General features: G+C 37.3%; 2 protein-coding genes across 2 annotated transcripts; one reads left to right on the top strand and one right to left on the bottom strand.

Annotated features, from left to right (window-relative positions):
* Nucleotides 1–267: 267 nt before the first annotated feature.
* Nucleotides 268–12248, bottom strand: LOC137946129 (centromere protein C). Its single transcript, XM_068792328.1, has 12 exons — nt 12028–12248; nt 8720–8908; nt 5660–5853; nt 5466–5554; nt 5282–5378; nt 4843–5048; nt 3663–4765; nt 3451–3541; nt 2870–2952; nt 1354–1456; nt 1096–1203; nt 268–550 (listed from the first exon to the last, which is right to left on the bottom strand). Exons 2-12 carry the CDS (start codon nt 8882–8884, stop codon nt 423–425), a joined length of 2367 nt encoding a protein of 788 aa, XP_068648429.1. The 5' UTR covers nt 8885–8908; nt 12028–12248; the 3' UTR covers nt 268–422.
* Nucleotides 12249–16456: 4208 nt separating this feature from the next.
* LOC137946743 (ribonuclease 3-like) lies at nt 16457–17548 on the top strand. Its single transcript, XM_068793053.1, has 4 exons — nt 16457–16552; nt 16667–16822; nt 16958–17150; nt 17240–17548. The coding sequence occupies exons 1-4, from the start codon at nt 16457–16459 to the stop codon at nt 17515–17517; spliced, it is 723 nt and encodes a 240-aa protein (XP_068649154.1). The 3' UTR covers nt 17518–17548.
* Nucleotides 17549–19032: the final 1484 nt, after the last annotated feature.

Here is a 19032-nt window from a genome sequence, read left to right as displayed (position 1 = left end):
GTCAAAAGCCTGAACCCGAAACAGGTTGTTTTCCCTTGTTTCTTAAGCTTGCTTCCAATCTTCTTCTCGAATCAACAAACCCTTTTTTCTTTGCTTTTTCTCCAACTATTACTCTTCGTCTGCGTTTCGTTTCCTCGTGTTATTCACTTGTGCTTGGTTTATCAACATTAATTCCAATTTTAACATCTTTCTCTTAAAATTTCATTTTAAGTAGTAAGTTTACTTTATTACAGCCGATGCAATCCCTGGTTGCGAGAAGTGCACACAATCACTAAACCAAACAGTCAGTAATCCCACTATAATGGCAAAAAAGAAGAAATGCTTGCAGTACAGGAACTGGTCTTGTCAAGAAATTTGCTGGTAAAGTTTTGATGTGTCGAGATAACACCAAATAAAAGGCAGGTAATAAGCGCGCTACAACATCAATGTCGAGCAACTTGCTCAACAAGGTTTTCATAGTCATTTGAAACAAAAGAAACCACTTCAAATTCACGCTCTTTCTTGTCATCATTTGAAGTAACATATTTTGCTCCAATAACAGTCGCCAAGCCTGCAATGGTGAAACAAACCCAATTAGTTTCTCTGATTAACCATGATAGGAAGCTGCCAACGCCTTTGCTGGTATGTCAGCAGTGATATAATCTCCTATTTTTCCTACTTTCTCTCATCTCTTCCTCGCAATATTGTTGCTCTAACATATTTAGTTTTGCTATATTAGTCGGGTTCGGTTCCAGGTTAGCAATTCTTGACTTAAATTCAAGAATAAAAATGCTTTTAACACATGTAATGGATCCGATCACTAGGAACCTTTTGAACATAAAAACTTTCAGAGCTTCTCAATATAGCAGTAATAAAAAAATAGTCATCAGCGGCAATGTCTTCTTTGTCTAATGAACATCAAGACACGCCATGGCCCTGTTGCACACTAGTGTATATACCAAAGGAATACGTGGTAAGGCAAGCAAACTGCAGCCCATATTCAAAGGCAGATGCTTCCCAACTTAACAACAAAGTTGTAAGGAATGCTATGATTCATCTCACTAAAGACAATGGCAACACCTATGACCGTAAGCACTTTCTTATGGAAATACTTACTATTATGAAGACGTCCATATAGAAGTCGTTCGCCTTTCCACCACTGTAAAGGTTTGCTCTTGACCCGTGTACTTCGCCTAAGTCCACCTTCCCATGAGGTACCAGCTCCTAAAGATAAACCAGTATTCGAAGGAACAAATTTATGCAACTGAAAAATTAAAAATTTCCTAACAATGTATGGAATCAGACAAGGAAAAAGGTAACTTCTAGAATATATGATGAGAAACATTTCCTACTAATATGTGAAAAAATGCACACCTGCAAGACTAAACCTTGGCCGACGTCCTATTTTGCTTTGCTTACGGGACTGAACTTTTCGCCTAGTTCTTCTACCCGGTGTAGATGGAGGCATTTGAATCTCCTGCTCCAATATAAGAAAACCAATGGTCATCCATTATGACTGAAAAAAAAGTTTGGTGAGAAAGGTCTCTCACTTTGACATTAAAATGTTCATGTTCGCATCAATAAGAAATTGAATATCGGCAACCATGTCTTTTTCAAATCAACAAGGACTATCACTCGAAATAAAACTGGGTTGCAGCATGCAACTAAGGTGGAAGACAAAAATACCAGAAGAGGTATAATGCCATAAGCACAGAGAAAACCTCCCTTTTCTCATATCGTAATTACACAATATGGACCATGTTAATACCAGGAAAGCAATGTTTTAAATAAAAAAACTGAATCTCCATCGTTGTTGAGTAAGAAAATTCTAGCAAATGTTCCTGGAGAAAAGTTCCCACATTCTGTGGCTATATATGTGGTCAATGCCTTAGGCTAGTTGTCCAAAAGTAAGACAAACGGTTATGAGAAAATTATCCAAAGTTGATTCAAGATCAGAAAGATTTGTTAAGGAATAGTCCCACATGGATTGGTGAGTACAAAGATCTTGAGTTTATTAGTTGGGAAAGAGATTTCCTAAATTGGCTAGTCATTTTCGGATAAGGTCTTGGACCCAATTTAACATGGTATCAGAGCAAGTACTCATATGTGGGCCTACACCTAAAAACTATCTACTTGTAGAGCAACAAAAGAGGTCCTACACCTAAACTATCTACTTGTAGAGCCACAAAAGAGGGCCTACACCTAAACTGCCTACTCCTAAATTATCCACTTGTAGAAGGTCTACGCGTGAAGGGGAGTGTTAAGGAATAATCCCGCATGGATTAGTGAGTACAAAGATCTTGAGTTTATTAGTTGGGAAAGAGGTTTCCTAAGTTGGTTAGTCATTTTGGGATAGGGCCTTGGATCCAATTTAACAAGATCCTATTCTGAAAATTTGGGAAAAGAGCTCCAAACTTTGACTAGTCATTTGGGGAGGGACTAGAACAAGTCAACAATAAAGATGAAAAGCATAGATCTTGGACGGACACACGAGTGTTGAAATTCCAAGAGAAGTTCTGAAACATGAAGCAAGCATGCAGGACATCACATAGAGGACTGGCATCCAAACCCTGAATAAGCACCAAAAGAAGAAGATTAACGCACTTTCTAGCTGGTTTAACCATGTTCACAGAGTGCGGGAAAATGGAACATATATTCAATTCCACTAAGAAGGCATGAATCACAAAATTAAAGCTTCTATGGGAACCCATAGATTCAGACAAGTACCAAATAAAATTCATTTCTGAAAAATAGTCGTTAAATATACTTTTCTTAAGATGATAATTAAATATACATTTTAAAGCATAATCTGAAAGCACAACAATATTACCAGATCTCAAGCATTTGCAAATTTCATCTCAAGACTATAATGAAAAGAAGACAGTAAAACCTGGGTACTCTGTTCTGGTACAAGGTTTGACTTTTCGACATTTTCATCCATGGGAAGGCAGGTTGGAGTGGACTTTGGTTTCTCTGTAAAAGAAAATAGAGAAATATGAGACATGAGCCATCAAACGGCAACGAAAGACACTCACCAAAGACTAGCATGGCAAGCAGCAACAACTTAAAAAAGAATGCTGCATTCAACAACAAAGACATGTTAGAGGCCCCTGCAGAAAAGATCCCCTCAGAAGCTAATCATTTAAGGTTTCAAAATCACAGAGACTAGTTATATTTCTCATACAGACCAATTACATAACTTCCATAATCAAACAAAGGAGTGTACTCCAAAATACCAGAAATCTCCTTTTCTACCTAAAACTGCATAAATAGTAGCCAGAAGAATAAAAAAACGAAACTCAAGATGTATTCACAAAACTCTATTTATAACCAAATCACAAACTCATTCCAGAAAGCCAAACTTGCTTGTATATACCATGATCAGAGTATTATACGTTAAATCAACAATGGGGATCTTAACACCCAAAGAGTGAAAATGCATTGACGAGCAAGACTAACCATGTAACTCACCCAATTGACTACCACCTTCATGGACACTTTCAGTAGTGAAAGCCTGGACAGGCTCTTCAGATACCAATCCTTCTAGACCTTTATCACTGGCCTGGAATCCATAAAGATTTTAAATATCAAACATATGTTACCATCTCCTTCAGAAATCCCTTGCATTACTAATAGAAACAACTTTGTCATTTAACATGTCCCAGATAGTTAAAATTCCTTGCCTTTTCAGATTCAATGGAGTTATCACCAGTCAACACGTCAACTTGACAAGAAGACTGTTGTCTCACCAGTGTTTCGGAATCAAAATCACTATTCCTTATGCTTCCAGTTTCATTTCCTGAAGTCTGCAATCTATTATTGAAACTCACTGTATTTCCATTCATTGAAGGAGTAGGTTTTACATGTCCAATTGAACCTGTTGATGCGTTGGTAGAATCAATAGAACGTGACAAGGCTATCTCTTTTGTCCCTTCATCAGGAGCTTTCAAATGGAAACTGGAACTCAACCTACTAGCATTTATAGATGTGAGAGGTCGAGGACTTTTTGGGCTTAAACCTCCATCACAGGTTTTATCCATACAAACAGGAGGTGAAGGAGTTTTGTGCAACCCTTTCTCAGATGAAAAATGTCCATGAGATGTTCCAGCAGCAGTATTGTGCAAAGAGACCGGATCTGTCTCCGAAACAATCTCTGAAATGTGTCCTTGTAACGCAGAAACTGGAGATAGTGGACTTCTAACTCGCGATGAAGTTCTTGGACTGATTAAATTTTCTACATTTTTCCACCTTTCTGACAACATTTCTTGAGTGTTAGCTGATTCTGTCAAAGTTTTATCCATACAAACAGGAGGTGAAGGGGTTTTGTGCAACCCCTTCTCAGATGAAAAATGTCCACGAGATGTTCCAGTAGCAGTATTGTGCAAAGACACCGGATCTGTCTCTGAAACAATCTCTGAAATGCGTCCTTGTAATGCAGAAACTAGAGATAGTGGACTTCTAACTCGCGATGAAGTTCTTGGACTGATTAAATTTTCTACATTTTTCCGCCTTTCTGACAACATTTCTTGAGTGTTAGCTGATTCTGTCAAAGGGTGCACAATAGAAGATGCCCGGTTTGGACTCTGCATTACATCCTGTAATGCTTTATACCCATGTGTTGGGGCTCTGTCCAACTCTGGAATGTTTTGTTTGTCCAAGACAAGTGATTGAAAACCCAAGCGCTCTTGCAACAACTTAAAGGTTTGGCTCTCATCTAGATCTCTACAAGCATTGAGCATTTCACTGAAAGAACTTCCGCTCCTCTTCACTGTCTCCACTCTTAAGCCTACACAGATAAAAACTTGTAAGTGTCAAGTAAAGACAATTGACAATGTAAAAGATTGGCTTATGCAGGCATGTAACCTTTTCCAAGGCCGTCATCTAACTGTTCATCATGAGTGTCTCTTTCCCGTGAACCAGCAGGCATTTCAGTAGCTTCTGACACCAAATTCGATGTGGCTTTAGATGGACTGAGAACTTTCACTTCACTCTTGGACCCAAATGATGGGTCAAAGTTCTCTGCATTACTAGAAAATTTAGGGTAAACATGCTTATACAAAGGCTTCCTCCTGAAATCAAAGACAAGAAGAGAAAAGTGCTCAGAAAATAAATAGATAATCCTTTATTCTTTCTGTAAGTCATTCAAGTAATTCCTTTAAAAATATAAAAGTAGCAGAATAATAATCAGAATAACTGCTTTAAACGTTTACAAAAATACATATTATCAGCCTGTTGTGTAATAAGGAATCAACATAGGAAACGTGAAAAAAACTTATATTCTATGAGCAGTTTCAAAAGATACCGAAGATTAAGTCCAGGACGATGTATTCGTTCTCTTGGAGGTTGACTTGGCTCTCCACCAGTTTCTCCCTTCAATCTCTTTTTCTCCTTGTCAGCAACTAAGTGCAAAATTAAAGCAAAAGCTCACTATACAGTTGTGAAAAATCAAAAGCTCACTATACAAGATGAAATATCTAGAGAATTACGTTCAATCCTTTCAAGAGCTGCAAAGTATTCCTCTGGGTCCTCCAGATTTTCAAGAACGGTTTTTGGATCAGCTAGTGTAACAGGTTGACTGCCAAAAAAGGAACAACAATAAAGACCACAGAAGATAAGTACTAAATTTTTGTCAGCAAAGAGTGTTCATATTGATAACAAACAGAATCATCTATTTGTTTACCTTTTACTAGGCATTAAAGAAAATCGAGCCCGTTTACGGCCCAAATCTGGTCTTTGTCTTTTGGGTTGATTCACGAAAGTGTTATCTTGATCATTAGGCAGATTTTGGCTTGTAAAATCATAATTTGGAAAGTCCGAATTACTGTTTAAAACTGTGGTTGCTTGCTCAATCAACTTCATTTGGTCTTCTGACTCCTGGTTTGTCAAACATTGTATCACAGGTTAAAGATAATGCTGAAAATTAACAACAGCTTTAAGCAAAATTACATTAGTTAAAATTTGCTTCATTAAGACCTGAGTTACCAATCATACGTATTTATTCACAGCCTTCAACTATAACTTCCCCACTCATCACTTAAATATTTCAGAGAGGTGAAGACAAAGGGGTGAATTCCCCTATTGCAGTTTGTCAATGATACCATCATCTATGTGAAAGGCAGAAAGACCAGCTAGCAAACATAAAAATCATAATCTACATTTTTTTAAATCAAATCCAGGGCAGAGATTAAACTGAATATGTCTGGCCAATTTGGGATAAACCTTGTGAAAAGTAATGAGATTAGGACCAGGAAGATAGAGATTAAGAAGATAGAGATTGAGAAGAAAGAGAGGAAGAAGAAGCATGGAGATACTCAGGTTTGGAGAAGTCAAAATTAAGAGTCAAACTCTAACTCCCCCTCGTTTCTTCTATCCTCACTTAAGTGAAAAAGAGGTAGAATATTGCCCCTCTCACTAACAAATATTCTGACTCATCCTAATTACATAAACAGCAAATTAAATATGGCAATGAAAAGACTAGAAGACCAGATTTGTGAGAGAAACATATGAAAAACTACCCCTAATGATAAACGACCGAATGCCCCTCGACTATAATTCTGAACACCTTGAAACAGGGAAAGTCAAAGTAATGACTGACACCTTATCTTGCAAAGTCATAAATCTCCCTGCTACCTACCTTGGGTTACCACTCTACATGGCGAGGTCCACCAATCAACTTCAGAACCTCAAAAGGAAGACTTTAAAGGCAAAATGGAAAGAGAAGCTACTCAATCCAGTGGGCACAGGAGCATTTACCTAATCTACCCTAGCAGGCTTACCCAATCATCTTCTCTCCTTAATCCCTTGCCAAGCAAGTGTAACTCAAAGCTTGAACTAATTGAAAGAAATTTTTATGGTGGTCAATTTCAGACCAATTTAAATATCCCAAAGTAAAATGGGACCAGGTTGGATTGGGCCTTTGGCTTAATTGCCACATTGAGGGATTTCTAGTATAAGGTCTTGAATCCAAAACCAAACCAGGTTTATTGGAGTAATGTGCATGCATAACCAACATTCAAGAAAAAGCAAAGGGGACCGACCTGGTATGCCAAAAGAAAAAAAGTGGTGGATTGGGCATCAAGAGGCTAAAAATCATGAACCCAGCCTTCCTAGCCCTGTGGTTATGCAGCTTTGCAGTAGAGGAACATGTATTATGGACAAAAGTCATGGACAAAAGTTATGGACAAACGTCATGGCCTAAGTATAACATTCCTTGTGTAGTTGTAGAATTAAGAGCTTTTATTGGGATAGAAAAAAAAAGAGAAAAAACAAGAAGAAGTTGAGAGAGAAAAGAGAGGAACTACCGCACAACATGACAAATTCTAGCTAGTGGTTTGATTGACCACTAATCCTCTGTTAAATATTTATTTAAGTCATAACATTGAAACATACAAAAAAAATCAAACCTCTTTAGTTACAAATAAACATGTTGGATCGAATCTGGTTCATCCCAAAATGACTAACTACATAGGAGGCTTAATACTCAACATTCAAACACAATAACACTTCTTAACTCTTATCAATTTGGGACTATTCCCACTCAATACTCTCCCTCATGTCTAGGCTTACACATAACAAGCCTGAAACATACGTACAAATTCATAATGAAGCACAAACTGACAATGGAACACAAACTAGGTCTAAACCCAAGCAAATAGCCTGCTTTGATAGTACAGTAGGGTTGAGCCTGGTTCCATGCCAAAAATGAATAGCCACTTCGAAAGCTTATTACTCAACATTATAACTTGATAACGCTTCTTAACACTTATCCATGTGGGAACTATTCCCACTTAAAAAAACAATATTCTTAAGTATAAATCTACTAAAAAACCAAAGAATTAAAAAATCTAAAGAGGGAGGTAACAAGAAGAGTAATATCCCTAACGTACCCATGATGCAAAATTACAATATTATCTACAATAAGTAGTTTCCTCAACATTCCCCCCCATATTGAAGCATATATGTTAAATGACACTAGCTTGACATAAAAATATGTACATTCTTTCTTCAAGCCTTAAGGAAGATTCACCAAGTAGATATGCAAACTGAATGTATACGATTATAATTTTGTCATTCATTACGGTCTATCAGATGAAGTGGCAACAAACTGCAATATTTTTTTTCTCTCATAGAAAATTGGGTTATTGGCAATAAAGATAGCAATTTGGTTATCATAACTCATCAACATAGGTTTCTTATCATAAAAAAAAAAAAAAAAAATTCCATAAGGGATTTTATCCACATCAACTCACATGTTGTATAAGTCATAGCTTGGCACTCAATTTCAGCACTTGAGCTACCCACAACAGATTGTTTTTCTCTTCAAATTTTCAAGTTTCAACCAACAAAAATACTGTAGCCGCAAGTCAATCTTCAGTAAAATTGGACCCAACATAATCTGCACCTAAAGATTCTTTAATTTCCCAAAACCCAGAGGATTCATACAACAATCTTTTCTCCAAAGAAACCTTCATTGCTTATTGTTCTACTAGATAAAGCTGTTAGCACTTTCTCATAATGTCAAAAATAAACAAAGTACAGCTTAGTTTTAGGCGTTACAAATAAAGAAACAAAGGGAAGAAAGTTACAATATGTTCTCAACCAGTTCTAATGCACCAAAATTTGAAAGATATGCCATGTGAGACAAAATGTTTCAAACAGTGAGGATTAGAAATAGGAATCTTTTGAACCAAGAATAGGAATTTCAGAAAATAAGAAGTCTAACTTGGATAAGACTACATACCATTGAGCTAAGGAGATTCTGAAGTGGGTCCAGCTCCTGATGGTCCAACTCCATGCTTTTGTTGGAACTCCTTAAGGTTTTCGAAAGCAAAGAGAATGTACTCCATTGACTAAAGGGATCTTTCACATCAGTAGGTTCATGATTTACACTTAGACATGTTTCCATTTATGTTGCTTCTTCTGTTTCAGCCTGTTCCAGATTGACAAAACTATAACACTTTGCTTGGAAATCTATATCTATATCTATATCTGTCTATATATGCATATAATATATATATATTGAAATAGATAGATATAGATAGATATAGATAAAGATATAGATATAGATATAGTTAGATAGATAGATAGATAAAAGACAAGATAGTAAATAAGAAAGAAGAAAAAGGAATTAATCGCACTTATACCCTGAAATTTTGAGAAATTATACTTACCCTCAAGAATATCAAAATTACAATGTAAGGAGTCTAAGGGTTTAATCAAGTTTATTCTGTAATAAAGGGGTTAGTAATGGAACCTTTGCATAAATTAATGGAATTAGTGTAATTAGGTAGTTAAGAAAGTGCTAAGGAGATGGGATGCGTGGTTTAGTGAGTTACTTTTCTTTATTAGCTAAATGAGAGAAGAGAGAAAAAAGTTTAATATGAGTTAGGAGTATCTTGGATGCAAGTTAGGTAGAAATTGCCATGAGTTAAAAAGTACAAGAAAAACATATGTTGAGAGAGAGATTGTAGGAAAGTGGGTCACGTACAGTACCTGGCATACTAAATCTATAAACACAAATTCAAAGGTAGAAAACCAGTTTTGGAGTCCTCGTAAAATCTGGGTATTTTCTTTGTTTTTGTATGTAGGTTAAGATTTCCTAAAAAAAACCTCTATCTCTTCTTTTTGCCTGCCAAACTATTCTGTATCCACTTTTCTTCATGCCAAATAATGTCTCTTTCACATCTTTTTTTCACTGTTAATTACGCACGCACACAACACCCTTTTCCCCAAAGAGTCAAGATCCCACCCTAGAAGCACCTCCCCATGCACCATTGTGCAAAAGGCCTGATCACAAGCACACTATCTCTTCCATATCTTATGCCTTATTTCTCACTAAGAACTCCATAAAAATACATAAAATGATTAAGCTACATACAATACACTAACAACCTAGTTTTCACATTTCAATACACTCACCCCATTGGCCACTTTTTAAGACAGAAAAAAAAAGATAAAAATACCTTCATAACATAAAGTTTTCTTCAAATAAAAGTTTATTTTTAAACAAGAAAGAGTCCCAACTGTACTCATCCCTTCTCTCCCAGACTATGATACAAGGGGACCTTGGCCTCTCCCCTTGCACAAGAAGAAAAGGGAAGAGAGCAGGCTCCCATCTCTTCTTTCCCAATACCAAGAAAGTAGGAATAGGAAAAGGTGGGCTCATCATATTACAAAATTAAACTTTTATAATAAAAATTTCATAAAGGAAGGTTATTTTAGTCCTCTTGAAGATAACAGAAGACTATGGATATGTATAACAACATTTAAAAACACCTGAAAATTGAATATTGTAGACGGTGTACTTTTACAAAATAAACTTTATATTTCTAAGTTCTAAAGGTGCAATCTCAGGTTCAATAAACTATACACGTTATCACACCAATGGGACACTTTTATGTAATCATTTGTTGGATCAATGACCTACTGCCTTAAATCTTTCATTTAATGAATAACCACAAGATCACTCTCTCTTCACTAGTTATTCATTACACATAAAGCAAAAAACTGCAATGAGATCCAGAACAATCAGAAGCCAAAGGAATACTTTTTTTTTTCACCATACACTCCGCTTAAGTCAAAGCCAGAATGGATCATCCATGTGCCTCGTAAGAAGGCTTCATAGATTTCAAAAATACAAATAAAATGAGACTCTTTAAAAAGCACTCCTGAGAAAGATCAAAGAAAAACACTCTTGCCCTAACTATAATTCAATCATAAAGCTTGAACTTCCAGAGTTAATTATTGAGACTGGACAATCAGTTTTCCTTTTTGAATTTTTTTTTGTCCTTATCTTCTTATTTTAATTCAAGTCATTTCTTGTTCTTGAACAAATCTATAGTCTAAAATGAGGTAAAATAGACTTGTTTACTTTGTTAGAAGAGAAACCAAGAAATAGCAAAGCAGAACAAAAGACCAGCTGCCACCTGCCTCAAAGGCCACTCTAGTAGATTCCACCACAGATGTTTTGTGGGTCCTAACATTTTTCATAAGGGCCCCTGTCAAAGTGTCTAGAATTTTTATTTATCTTTATTGGATAAGAATATCATAAAGCATGAAACTAGGAATACCAGAAGGCAAGCTAAACCTATGAATACAAGTTCATCTAGTTCATTTATCATCATCTCTCATCCCTCTTCATCTCTGCAACAACAGCTGAATTTGACTCAGACCTCAGAAAGGCAAAACCTTCTCTTGTTCCCCTCCATAACACTTTGTCTCCGATGTGCCTTCGGTATTCTCAAACATTAGCTAAAGTAGGTCAATACATGAACTCTCACAGGTTTTTCTTCCCAGCATTTCTAACCAAGTTTTAGTATGTTCAAGCCAATGGTAACAGTAGGTCCAGTGCCTACCTAAAATAACTTCTTTTTACCATACACTCCACATTGCTCGAATCCTGAACCCTCATTCAGTTATAATCCTTTGTCCTTACCCTATTTAAAGCAAAATATGCCAGAAGAATCATAGAGTAATTCCATCTTTAACCGTCAATGAGAAAATCAGGACACTCAGAATTAAAATTGTCAATAAACTTGAACAGATGCAGTTATACCGCATAGAGTGTGTAACTCAAAAAATAATCAATACGTAAACAGTAGTAGAGCTGAAGGTCATGACGAGGAATTTTTGAACAAAAAATAATCAAGTTCAAAGAAGACTGATGGGTGCATCTATTTAAGATGGGAATTAAAATTAAGAGAATGTATTTGTATTCAATAAGTTCTTTAATTCAAGACTTTATTTACTGAAAATTACATCTTCTGCCATATAATCGCATATCTCTACCCTGATCCAGGAACTATCTTTCCTACTAAGAGAAGGGAAAGAGAAAAATACCCAAGAAATAGAGCAAGGACTCAAGGAATAGTTGCACAAACAGAAAAAAACAGCAATTAATAGTCTTTCCCACTTTCAGCTTCCCAGAGTATTGACATTGTTGGAAAGAATTTCATAGCGATATAGATGAGGGTGAAGGAGATAACTTTGAGCAGAAAAGAGAAATACGAGATCAATTGAAGGACGAAAGTCTTGAAGAGAGACAAGTACCTGTAACGCACGGTCGTTCAGTGAGGTGGGCTCGTCGGCAATTTAGGGCAAAAGGGAAGCTCGTCTCTTCTAAGGACTAGGCTCAAGAGAAGCACATGGTAGCTATTGCCGTCGCATCGAGAGAGGCAGTACAGCCCTGCGCGACGGCGACCACAACAATGACAGGAAAAAGCAGAAGTGCACACAATGAAGCAGAAGAGGAGACCGCACTCGGGATGGAAGGGTCGGGGACTCGGAGGCAGAGCCTGCTAAAATTTTCAAACCCCTTCCATTGAACAAGAGGAGGGAAGCGTCTCTTTTCCGTACTTGTAAACCATATGAAAAAATAGTTTTTTAGTTTATATTGTTAATAAATTATTTAATTATTAATGCTTACAATTTTATTTATCTCAACCTAGAGACAAAAAATATAGCAACCAATGAGGCAATCGGGTCTAGTTTAACAAGGGTCAATAGGGTTTGACTGCCAATTGACCCAAAATGATATCATCATCATGTATAGTTAAAAAGAAAAAAAACTACAATATCTTTGGAAAATTATTGGAATCAAACCTAGTTGATTCTCTATTGCAATTATGGTTTATTAAGCTTAGTACCATAAATTTTCGTTTAACAACCCCACAAAGACTGTTACTCTTGGTTGTTTGCTGTTAGTTTTCCTCCACCATTGAGTTCTTGTTTACGTAAGTAAGGTAAGGAGGATTTTTTTTTTTTGGCAAGAAGAATTTATGAATTCAACAACATTTAGGTCTTTTACGACCTATAAACGAAACGGGTGATTGGTGGAGCTCATGAACAAGGGAGTCTATACTATCTCAGTCAATCAGCAATCTCAGCCACAACCAGTTCATGACAGAAGGCCCTTCAATGGCACAACAGACTAGGTCACCCATCTTTGTAGTCCCATAAACATATGATTCCATCATTACAGTCTATTTCACATTCGAACTATGAAAGTTGTCAACTCAGTAAACACCAACAAAGTACTTATTTCCCTCGAGGCGAAACTAAAGGTGTTACTCCTTTTACTTTAGTTCATACTGATGTGTGGGGACCCTTAAACATCTCTAGTGTTTTTCATTCAAAGTATTTTATTATATCTATTGATGCATTATCTCGGGTTATATGGCTATTTTTACTTAAAGATAGATTGAAGGTATTACCTACTTTCAAATCTTGTTGTGCTATGATCTCTACTTAGTTTAATACCACCTTAAAGACTCCCCGATCAAATAAGGCAAAAGAATATATGTCGAGAGAATTCCAATCATTTTCTAGGATAATGGAATCATATATCAAACATCATGTGTATACACACCACAACAAAAATGGTATGACTTAAAGAAAAAATAGATATCTTCTTGAGGTTGCTCAGGCCTTTCTTCAACATATGTATGTGCCCCACTTCTACTGGCCCCATGCTATCCTTATGACATGTTTTCTCATCAAACTGCCATCTTCAATTGTAAATGATTAGTCACCCTTCACCCATCTCTTTCATATTGAGGACACAGTTTCCCTTCCTATGAAAGTGTTTGGGTGTACTTACTTTGTCCATGTCAGATCCTACATATGACCAAATTAGACCCCAGAGCCATTAAATGTATTTTTTTGGGTTACTCTTGTACTAAAAGAGGATAAGTATGTTATAATCCTCCACTCAAGAAAATGTTTGTATCCAGAGATCTGACCTTTTTATAAGAGCAACTTTTTTATTTGTCCACTGATGCCCCACCCAGATTCTCTTCTTCGAATGAGTTTTCTAAGCCTGTTGTACCCATCGAAGACTCACCAATTCATGGTTGGTATGACTTATCTTTTCAACCCCTTGAAGCATTGACTGACACCTCACCTATGGAATCTCCAACTCCTTTAGAGGTAAGTTCTCCTTTTTCTCCTCGTATTTTTTGCCATCCCTTTGATACTCGACCAATTGCTCTTTGGAAGGAGCCGAGGTCTTGTACACGACCATCTGCCTCTCACCCCATCTCCAAATTTTTATTGACTCATCGATTATCACCATCTTGTCATCATTTCCTTGCCTCCATATCATCTACCTCTATTCCCTAGTCTTATCAGGAGGCCCTTCAGTGTCCAGGAATGAAAGTGGCGATGGATGAAGAAATGACATCCCTACATGAAAATCAAACTTGGACACTTGTTCCCCTGCCATCCGGGAAAAAACCAGTGGGTTGTAAATGAGTTTTCACTATTAAGCACAAGATGGATGGTTCCATGGCCCACCTTAAAGCTCGCATCGTAGCAAAAGGCTACACTCAGTGCTATGGTATTGACTACGAGGAAACCTTCTCCTTCGTCGCCAAACTCAACTCAAAACGCCTCTTATTATCTCTTGTTGCTAGCTTTCGTTGGTCGGAGTTTCAACTCGATGTAAACATGTCTTTCTCAATAGAGATATTAAGGAGGAAATTTATATGTAGCAACCACCTAGCTATGTAATTGAGGGGGAGTAGGTATGTTGTTTATAGAAATCAGTATATGGGTTGAAGCAATCTCCGCAAGTTTAGTTTGATAAGTTCAGTCAAGCCATGTTGTGTTTTTTATTCACCAATTGTTGTGTAAATCATTGGGTATTTGTCAAGCACACTAACAAGGAAGTGGTGCTACTTACTGTATACGTTAGTAATATTATTCTGACATGAAGTGATACATAGAGCATAAGTAAAATTAAACAAAACATATGCAATGAATTTAAGACAAAAGACTTGTGACTCCTCAAGTACTTCCTAGGTATTGAAGTTCTTCAGTCTATGCATGGCATTATCTTCTCACAAAGAAAGTATGTACTTGACTTGCTCAAAGACGTAAGAATTATGAGATGTCTCCCTGTTGACATGCTAATGGATACAAATGTGAAATTATGTGCAGGCTCTTGTGAAGATGTTGATGTGGACAAATACCAAAGGTTGCTCGTAAAACTATTCTATCTTATATTGACTAGACTAGATATCTCATTTGCAGTTAGTGTTGCCAGCTAATACATGTACAAACCTCAAATCTCTCACTAGCAGGCACTAGAAAGAATCCTCATATACTTGAAGAAGGCTCTAGGACAAGGGCTTTTATATAAGTGCCACAATCATCCCAACGTTGAAAGCTTTGTTGATGCAGATTGGATTGGATCTCCTAATGACAAAAATTCCACCTCAAGGTATTGCACCCAAGTCAGAGGCAACCTTATGACATGGAAAAGTAAAATACAAAATATAGTGGCAAGATCTAGTGTCGAGGCAGAATATCGAGCAATAGCACATGTAGTAAGCGAACTTCTATGCATCAAATCCCTCCTATCATAAATGGGATTTAACAAAAATGGCCAGATGGAACTCCACTACGATAATCAAGCTGCAATCCACATTGTTTCCAACCCAGTCTTTTATGAAAGAACTAAGCCTATGGAAGTTGATTGACACTTTGTCAGAGAGAAGCTGCAAGCAGCCATTATAAGTCTCAAACATGTTTCATCTCACAACCAACTTGCGAATATACTCACAAAACTAGTTAGCTCGAAAGTTCTCTCCACTATGACCAACAAGCTGGGAATATATGATATCTTATTACCTCCAACTTTAGGGGGAGCGTTAGAAGGCACCCATGTGAAGGGTGGCACAACTAGTAAAAAGGAAGAACTGTTCACCCATGTCTAGAGGCGTCAAATGAGGTAAATAAAGTGATATTCATAAATATGACATAAGGGTGTAATTATGTAAGATGATGTATGTCCACTTATGTTTTTTTTTTTTCATAAAACTTGTAGCCTTAAGGACATTATAGTCATTGTAAACCTCCCCCCATGAGGTAGAGCATCAAGCTCTCCTTTTCTCAAATTCGGCCCTCACCTATTATCTTTCTCCCAAGAGCTCTCTCTCTCTCTTTCTCAACCAATTATCCCTCTCTTCCTCTTCCCAAAAGCTAGAGTTACTCTCTTCTCTCCTTCCATTGAGATTTCGTGTTCATGTGTTATCCTTATAAATCATAATTAGTACCTTTGTTTATGTATTAAAGAAGAGGGCATTGTCATAAACAATGGCGGCTTCAAACATTTTCACGTGGTGGTCTTGCCATCTGTAATTATTGTAAAGAATTGCTTAAAATATCATTTATGAACAAATGGCAAAAGTTGCAATTATAATAGCACATGAAATTATAATATCCTTTCCATCGTGACAACAATATTATAATATATTGTTTGAAGAATCGGCCAATTTGTTTGAAGAACTCGAGATTATGCGTCAGTACTTTTGCATTAATCTAATAAATTGTACTCGTGATCAATTCGACTTTTTGTTTAATCGACTCGAAAACTGCAATTGCCATTTTGTTATAGATTCTCTTCCTTGTATAAATTGACTGCAACAGGCTGCCTTCTTCTCATCCTCTCCCGGAAAAGCTTTGAAAGCTCGCAGTCATGGCGACCCACCCGGCTTTGGCTCTCTTTGTGATCACTCTTGCTTCCTCTGCTTTTCTCATCCCCGCAGTGGATTACTTCCGTCTCGTACTCTCTGTACGTTTTCTTTTCTTTGTCTCTCCCTCTTTCTTGCCGATCATTTGCTCCAGAAGACTCTGTTAATTGTTTTGATCAGTGGAGAATTGTTTTTTATGGTTTTGAAATTTGCAGTGGCCGGGAGGATTTTGCGCGACCAACGTCCAAGGTCAATGCTGCAAACCCCAAACAGGTTATCCCAGATCGGATTTCCTTGTGAATCGCCTCGTCCCCTACACAGGCTCCTCGCCTAGCAGAGTTTGCACCAATGTCCCCTTCAACGTTAACGAGGTTTGGCCCTTCTTCAACGTTTCTACTCTTAGTTTTTCTGAGAAATTCGTTCGATGGATCGTGTTCATATCAATGGGTATTCCATTCTTTTCTGATAGTTTTCTGTTTTTTGTTTCTTCTGTGAAAAATGAACAGCTTCAGAGCAATATCACCGATCTGTACAACTACTGGCCGAGCATCAGGTGCCCAACCAACAACGGGCAGAAACTGTGGGAATCAGTTTGGCTACAAGATGGCCGATGCTCCGGCCTCAGCATAAGGGATTTCTTCCTCAGGACCCTCACGGTCCGGAGCAAAGCCAACGTCATTGACGTTCTCGACTGGAAGGGTAAAATCTTCTTTCGAATCCTTCAATTCCCAGAACGTAAGTTTCTTCTCGTCTTCCACATCTGTCTAATCCATCCAAAACTGTTGCAGGTATCTTGCCGTCGAACTACACAACTTACGCTCTATCGGAAGTGGAGAGGGCGATCAACGAAGTGTTCGGAGTGACGACGTACGTCGACTGTGGCTCCACGACCAATCAACGCATCCTCGGTCTGCACCTCTGCATCGATAACACTGTCACTAATGTCATTCCCTGCCCGACCAGACCCGTCTCTAACTGCGCGTCCCGAGTCTCTTTCGACACTTTCAGGCCCGATCAGCTGCAAGAGAGATACTCCTCCTTCATCGATTCCTTCAGTTCAGAGTGAATGAGCTCCCTGGCTTGGTAACCTTTGTTAATTTCAGAATCTCGTGAAATAAAGATGTAGAAGTTTTATGGGAACTGCTTGAATCGTCACTTTTGATTTCTGTATTGTAATATCTTCGTTAATGATTTACCGAGAATCAAATGAGGATTTTAGTAGGATCGATCTCCATCCGCTGCTCACGATCAAACGGAGAATTTCAATTTCCGAAATTCAAACGAAGATCTCTGGTTTACAGTGGAATATGCCTCGCGCAAGTGGTTTATTATTATAAACAGAAAAACAAGAGCGTACTAAAGTAGTCTAGGATAGTCGATATCGGGTTTGTTAAAAAAATGAGGTGAAGCTGTGAAGCACAGAAGCAGGGCTGGCCGTCGGAACTGCACCTCCATGTGATCATCGACTTCCTCTTTATCTCTTAAAGAACCCAAAGGTTCTCTATGGAAAAGATATATAATAATGGTTAATGATGTCTTCGGGTTGCTTTAAGTCTCTAACCTTTTGATAACAAAGCGGGATGCCATTATCGAATAGCTACGACAGAACACAGGATAACCAACGCCACCTACACCCGACCCATGGGGCGGCTGCTCCTTTTCTTTCGTAGACAGAGATGAAGAGGGAAGGAGAAAGTCACCCTCTTGTTTTGCCTCTCTATTTGTCGATAAGTGATGCTCTCAGTTTCCTATCTGTGGGATTGCCCAAAAAGAAGAGTTTTCAAAGGAGTTTCTAAATAGACGAAACACTCTTCTTCTAAAATTTGATCGCCATAACTTGAGTCCTTGGCTGAAAGAAGAAGTAGAAGTAGACGTATTGATGGGTGTAGTGGGTGAGTCCTTGACTGAAAGAAGAAGTAGAAGTAGACGTATTGAAAGCCTCAAGCATGGGGAAATCTGATTAGTGAAAAATTACAAGTCTAAGTAAGGGACATTGAATGCTAATACTAGTACAAGTAAGTGGTGGAATTAAATTCAAGAGAGCATAATTCAAGGAATGAAAGGATAGCACCAAAGAAAATAAGAATGAGAATGAAACATAAAAAGTTGTTTGTCCTTTAATTAAACCCTTCTTAAGAAGGCTTTAATCAAAGAGTTATTCTCCATAAAAACCTCTTTATAATCAATTCGAGATGAGGTAGAAGATTCAAACTGAGTAAGCTCAAGGTTTAGGGTTTAGGGTTTAAGAGTAAACTTATTGGCCGAATCTCAAATGCCTTAGCAATGCACCATATCAATGAAGTGTGAGGGAAGGGGCAGCCAATTTGAAAATAAATAAAAGAAAGAAAAATTAGAGAGAAAATTTATCGATAAAAAAATTATTAGAAAAAATTATATTCTAACGATAATATTATTAGGTTTGTATATAACTTTAATCATTCAAAAAAAATTAAATTATTATTTTTTATTTTCTTTTCCATTTTCCTTGTACGTCCAAACATGAGAAACAATGTTTGTCTTTTATTTCTTCTCTTAATTTCCATGAGCATCCAAACAAGAGAAAATAATCTTCTAGAGGAGC

Source organism: Aristolochia californica, unplaced genomic scaffold (genome assembly GCF_029961685.1).
Source record: "Aristolochia californica isolate CCGP_79_NKW_82.1479 unplaced genomic scaffold, dmAriCali1.0.hap1 SCAF_12, whole genome shotgun sequence".
NCBI classification, from domain to species: domain Eukaryota; kingdom Viridiplantae; phylum Streptophyta; class Magnoliopsida; order Piperales; family Aristolochiaceae; genus Aristolochia; species Aristolochia californica.
This window is presented reverse-complemented; position numbering and strand designations above follow the sequence as displayed.